Source organism: Opisthocomus hoazin, chromosome 4 (assembly GCF_030867145.1).
Source record: "Opisthocomus hoazin isolate bOpiHoa1 chromosome 4, bOpiHoa1.hap1, whole genome shotgun sequence".
NCBI classification, from domain to species: domain Eukaryota; kingdom Metazoa; phylum Chordata; class Aves; order Opisthocomiformes; family Opisthocomidae; genus Opisthocomus; species Opisthocomus hoazin.
Genome location: NC_134417.1, coordinates 52,699,584 through 52,706,418, shown reverse-complemented (window position 1 = coordinate 52,706,418; position 6,835 = coordinate 52,699,584). Strand labels below are relative to the sequence as shown.

Below are 6,835 nucleotides of genomic sequence, written 5' to 3'. Positions count from 1 at the left end.
TAAATAGGAAGCCCATGGTTATATTCTTGTGAGCTTTAGGTGCTTAGAGCCCCGAAGCCTGAACTGTGCTGTAGTCAGTTTTAAAAATGGGAATTCAGACACCTATGTTAATAAAAGATCAGATTCCTCATAAAGTGATTTAGGCTTCAACTTCACATGTTTTCAAACAGATTCGTGCAGCCAAACAATTTGGGTATCTGTGCTTCATATTTAGCCACAAGAATGTTGTAACCATGAAGAAACCTTTTCAGGTCTTGCTCCCCAAGGTTGGTCTTATGTTCATAAAATGACATTAGTTTTTTGCAAAAAATAAGAGATATTAAGATAGAAATTCTCCAAGATGCTTTGAGGAGACTCTAAAAACTATGCATTTATTGGGAGCAGAAGGCAGAAGCAGGGGCTTCTAAGAATCATGATTTCAGCTATCAGGGCATATCGGGCTAATACTCTACTGTATCTTTGGGGATTAGAAGTGACTAAGGGCAGGTCCATTCAGTTATGGTATTCCTGGTATAACTGGAAGATAATGAGTGTGAGACAGTAAATTTACCCATAGCATCCCTGCATTGATTCATCATCTAAAAAGCCTTTTCATCTTCTAAAATACAGAGCCGATTGTAATATTCCAGTACTAAAATGACAGATGTAATTCTTCTACTTATATTAACTTTATTTAGCTATTCTTAATTTTATATAACTTCATCTTAAAATAAAGATGTATGCTTTTCAAATACAATATTCCTTGACATGGCCAGTTCATTTTATTTTTCATTTTAGATCATCATATTTATACCATTTTCTTACTGACCTCTCACATCAGCTTTTACAGCAGCTTTCAAGAAGGTAACCGATTTCATGGTTCAAAGCAATGATGATCCTTCAGAACGAAGGTTTGAAGCTGGAGATAGTTGGAAAAATGCAGATAGCATAAAAATATAAATATATATAACCCTCCCACAAAAATACCATCTCTTCGGTTCAGAACAGAAAAGTCATTCTTTAACACTTTGTATAGAATTTAAGAAAACATCCCTGAACCTATGTGTTTTTCCAAGTTCATACCCAGCCACTTCCCTGCAGGCTGATTTCACACTGTTCTTCCATAGAGTGACTGTGTCTTCGATGAAATGATCTGTTTCCTTGTGCTTTAGGCTTCCTCTTGGCCCTGGAGTGTTACTGTAATATGAAATATGATGACATATTTTTCTTTTATAGGGCTTTTCATATTGGATGTATTGACAAGTAGGTGTAAAGTGTCTTCTGTTTGCTAGCTCCTTTGTCAGCTGCTGTGGACGCGCCCTTGACTGGAAGCTCTCCTTACCCATTCAGATTGCTGTGCCAGTATTTTCCTTGACATATATACAATCTAAAACTCTTGTGCTGACATCCCAGGTGCGTTGACTTGTTACTGACCAAGAGGGGGTGGAACAGCAAGGCACAGAAAATCCACTATACGTTCTAACATTTAGGCTTTATCCTTTATTAGGTAGTAAGAGACATAAAAAGAATTGAGTTTGTTGTTTACAGCTGAAATTTAAAAGAGACTTATGTGAACAAAAACTTGTTCCATAGAGCACTGTGACAAAAGAGGTCCAAGAAAACTGAAGGTGTCATTGCAAATTAGCTGATGTAAGTACTTGGAATGACACTCATTATTTCTAGGAAAACTTGTATTAACTCTGCCCTTAGTACTGTGCCTCCATACATGCCACAGGCCACATTTTGGCAAGGATCAGCCTGTTGATTTTGATGGCATCACAACAACATGGCAGGATGTACAGCAGGTGTCCATGCACCAGAAGGCCATGCATAAGAGCCTACAGGATATTTACGGGTCTCCTCTTTGCCCATCTACGTGTTTTTCATGGGGAAAAGATTGCCTGCCCAGACCTTCTTCCTCCCCAAAATGCCAGTCCTCCTCCGCTCGTTTAGCAAGCTCGCTCTTACACAGGCTATGACAAAAGGCTCTGGAGATAAATGGTGGTTCATGGAGCACAGCTTGAAAACTGGTGCCCTATTGAAGGAGGAATCCGAACACAGCTGGCAATGGCACTAGAATCTGCAAAAAGATGGACGGTTGAAAGCAGGCTTAAAAGACTAAGGCCAAGATTTTGCAAAGAGGAGTTGAACCTTACTACACTATATTTATGTACCCAAATAAATGGAAACATTTTCTCAATTGAGTGTTAGGTGCAGGTTTTGAAGGCTGCCCTGTTTACTGCCTCTTTACTGGGAGCTGTAGAGTAGGGAGCCCTTTTAAATGTCAGCCCCTAGTTATTTAGGTGCCTAAACTTGGCTTCAGGAACTTACTCATACTCTTCTTGTTTTGGAAACTTGGCCAAAGCAACCCAGCTAGTAACCAGCCCTGAAATCACTATCTCATCTTTTTCATGGCTACATAGAAGTGAATTAAACATAACCAAAAGCCCATTTAATTTCAAGGCACAAATGTTTGCAAATAAACTGGATTAAATACAAATACATAATACAGAACTTATTTTAATACTTTTAGATAAATAAATGCATCTCTTTGGAATTCTTTGGACTCAGACATCCATGGAACCTCTTCTTTCTCTCTTTTTATATATTTTTTTTATAAAATCTAAATGCAGAGAGGTTTAAAAAATGGCAAATGCCAATGTATATGGAAGGCTCACTGATGAACTGCAAGTCAAAAGTGCTGTATATTCCCATCCTCTCCCAACTGTCCATATTAACCACAGGCAGTGTCATATAGCAACCACATGGTCAATATTTTGCATTACTACCTTTTAATAAAATCTTTCAAATAATTTCCCCATCTAAACTGAAATTATGTTTTTAAATTTTATTCCTCCTAAATGTATGGAAGGCATTTCACTTAGCTACACATCAGAGTGGTCGTATGTGACTCAGCAGCGCACTCCATAATATTAATAGATACTTTTCAGCTCCCTATGGGAAAAAGCAGGCAGCAAGAATCAGATTTAAGAAGTCTATTTTTTTCTCTGCTGTTTGTTACTTACCACTTAATGACCCACATATGAAACTCAATGGTTATATAATTATTTTATATAGTAGATTTTCTGTTTATAAGTTATTTTTCTTACTCTAACATATATACAATATATCTATATATACCCCTGATAAATCTTACTTTAAAGGGACACAGTCAACCCCTTTAAGCCTCACAGTAAATATATAAGGCTTTAAGCTGTCCATACATAAAGGTCAGCTACAGAATTCAAGGGTCCCTTCAGATCCTAAAGGTTGTATTTGTTCCAAACCATGATGTGCAGTTATTTCATAATATGTATCTCACGTGTTGCTGTTTACATTTTATAGGTATTCAAGACATTTTATATCACATCAGTAGAAAACAAAACAAGAGAATAAATCTGTTTCTAAGACTAAGCCTATTGCAAAAAATGTTACCTGTATCTACAGACACTCCCACTGGTGTGATATAAAAAGAATATGTGCCATTCTTGAGATGAAATTCTGGCTACACTGCAGTCAGGAGGAACCTTATACTGACTTAAAAGAGGCCAGGTTTTCTCTCCTGCTTTTCATTTGCTAGTTATGACTACGCATAACCCATTTGTGTTTTCCCTCTGCTCAATACCGAGGTGTCAGGTCTGTTTCATGACAAGAGTGTATTTTTTCTGTCCACTGGCATGCCCTAAACATTGATCTATCCTGTATGTATTATACCTTTTGAATATACACACACTGTACACATATGTTCTCAGTTAAACAAAAGTTTGACCTATTCTGTGTACAGCATCTGGATTATTTTTTCCCCCCACTAAATCTTCTTCATCATTTACTTTGTCCTAAACATAGATTATCTTCATGCCCATTCTTCTGCAGGTGAAGAACACAATTTTTGCTTACCAGGAACAGCTCCACATTATTGTCATCATTTTTGACTGCTTACCAAAGTGACATAATTTGTTCATTTTATCTTTTGCAACTCAGTTAGAAACCTAGTGGCATAGATAGAGACACAATACTACTGTTTTACAAGACATCTATTGTATCTACTTTTGTTCAGATAAATACCCAGTAACTGCTGATTTGGCAGGAGGATTGGTAAGGGTACTACTATTCACAGTGTTTCTGTTTTTTTCTTCTTCTTTAATCTACAGAATAAGTATTTTATGTACATTGGAACCAGTTAATGCCCTTTAGACAAATTGTAAGTTGTTTCATAAAGCAGGAAAGACATTGCAGGGAAATATGTGCCAAAAAGCACAGTCAAAAGGCTTCATAAGTTTTATATGTCACTACAACTCAATGCTGGAGATCAGTTCTAAAACGATCAATACTCAAGAGGAATGTTCTCATCTGGAGAAAATACTGCCCATTCCCCCTTTTAGAATTTGTTCAGTTCTCTATCAAAAGTCCTGGCTCTTCATATATACTTTAAACTATAAATAAACACTGCATAGTTCAATGTTCTTGATTTTCTTTTTTTTGTTTGTTTTGATTCGAAAAATTATTGCAGTACAATTAATTCCTGTTTGGAGTTCAGTAAGGAGCAAACAGCACAGGAGTATGGGTGGTCCGTATAGGCCCCGGAGCTGGTCGTAGGAGTGCTGGAGGAAGTGCTGAAGTCTGGAAAAGGGTGGCTGCTGGGGCTGTGCGAAGACTGAAGGGGGAATTCACAGCCACAGCAGCAGCTGCTGCTGCAGCTGCTAGCGGATTTGGTAAGATTCGTGGAGCCATCGGCTTTGAAGGTTCCTTTGAAAATACTAATTTTACCTGTGGGGAAGAGAGAAAACAAACAAACAGAGAGACATAATTTGTTCATATTATCTACACGACAGGGAGCCTGACTTAAGATTATAAGTGCAAAATCAAGTAAGAGAGGCCTGGTGGTGGCTAGTGACTCTACAAGCTGTAGGCTTGCGACAGGAGATGTGATCTCGCACATTGGACAAGAGCGAGCAGGACTTGGCTGGGGACAAAGAGTTTCCAATGTTCATGCCTTATCACTGAGACTTCTGATTTAATATGAGATTAGAAATCAAAGCAAACCTAAAAAGGGGCTGGGCAATCTGTGCCAAAGTAAAGCTGCATGTACCCTGTGAGAATTAAATAAGGAAGAATTAACCATCAATTAAAAGACGTCCATCTGGACAGCTTTAGGATAGAGACAACAGCAGAGTGAAAACATATGCTGTTCCCTGGTCTGGCTAAGAAGGTACTTTTGGTTTTATCATTAGGATGCAAGTTCTACTTAAAATTAAGATTTCCAGTTAGCTCCTCTTTATTAGCTCTAGCCTCTATCAACAAGCAAATAAACAAAGCTTATCTTGCACCAGTTATGAAAATCTCCTAATGTTTCACATGTTCCAAAAAGTGATGAATTTGATGAGTGCTGTCCTATGTCACCTTGCTGTGTCTTCACATGTTTTTCACTGAGATACTGTTCATTCTTACAAGGATTGTGAAAAAGTGGCAGGTATTTTAGAATGTTGTCATGAAAAACTCTTGCCTATATCATTTAGTATGGTGCCAAATTGTGCTATTTTTGTTACTGTCACTGAGGCTTCTGCTTTAAAACCATTTAAATCATGAGTCTTGTGCACTACCAAATAGAATTTGAAAAACTCCTCACTCAGAGTTTCCAAAAAAACCCACCAAAAACCTCAAGCTTCTCCCAGACTGACTGAAAATACTCATAGAAGTCCACTATTATTTAAGAGAATTTACATTTGGTAAGCATACACATGAACATCAGCGTAGTCTATATAGTTTTCTGCAGATTTCAGTCGGATTTGAGGTTTCTAATGAGAAGCCAGGAGCCTGAATACCTTTATTGTTCTGGTTTTATAACTCTGAGATAAGAATAGAAACCATCCACTGACAAAGTTCCCATTGGCTCTGATGGACTTTTGGTGGGTCTGTGTCCTGGCATGACCTGAGGCCCTTTGCAAAGAACATAAACTGGAATATGTAGTATTGAATATACAGAATATGAATATAAGTACCATACTGTTGTCAACCTGTAAGTATGGACACTTCTCACTCACAGGGAAACACAGTTTACTTTCCATTCAAAAGTACCTTGGTGAGTGATAGAAAGTAAGGACAGGAGTAGTCTGGCATGAACCATCAGCGAGTTTCATCATTACACTATCACCATATTCAAAAAAAATCTGTTGGTTCTTTACCAGCCAGATGGATATAGGATTTTTACTTTTCTTAATACCCTTTGACAACTCTGCTGACCTCAAGGTCCTTTAAAGCTCTAGGAGAGATACTAAGAGGGGACCAGATTCTGTAATTCTGGGAAAACATAATGGATGGTAGATACAAAATACCTGATGGTGCCTTAGAAAAGCAATGATCTGATCTTTTCCTTGATCAGTGTTACACTCACTGATCCAAGCTGTCTTTTTCCCTTGCTAAGCATTTGAATTTTTCCTCCTTCCTTACAGTTTTCAGTAAAAACTTTTTTTCAGCCTTGTTTAGAACAGATAAGAAAACCCCTGGAGTACAAAGTACAAAAAACCCCAGCCAAAACAACAGGGGTCTGATTGTGGTGTAGAATTCCCAGTGAAGGATGTTTTTCATAAGTGGTATTTTATTGCAGAAAATTTGGACTATCTAATGCCCGATAACCTCTTTCTTTCCAGTGTACTATTTTATGCATGCTGGACATTTGTGGCTAGAAGAAATTGAAGTAACTTCCAACATTACAAGATTTCTTAAACTCTCAAATAGTACTGTGGGAATTCATAAAGCTTCCTTCTCTGCAAAACTAGACCAGACAAAGCAGTACAAATGATATTGAAAACATAGCATTGGAAAGTTTTTGGTCTAAAAAAGCTATGAAAATGTAGTA

At 37.6% G+C, this 6,835-nt stretch overlaps 1 protein-coding gene across 1 annotated transcript in view; it reads right to left on the bottom strand.

Moving 5' to 3' along the window:
• Window positions 1-688: 688 nt before the first annotated feature.
• ZNF385D (zinc finger protein 385D) overlaps window positions 689-6,835 on the bottom strand; it is a 440,279-nt gene continuing 434,132 nt past the window's right edge. The window contains exon 9 of the mRNA XM_075419033.1: window positions 689-4,746. Within this exon, the coding sequence (XP_075275148.1) occupies window positions 4,513-4,746 (234 nt within the window). The 3' untranslated portion in view covers window positions 689-4,512. The remainder of the gene's footprint in view (window positions 4,747-6,835) is intronic.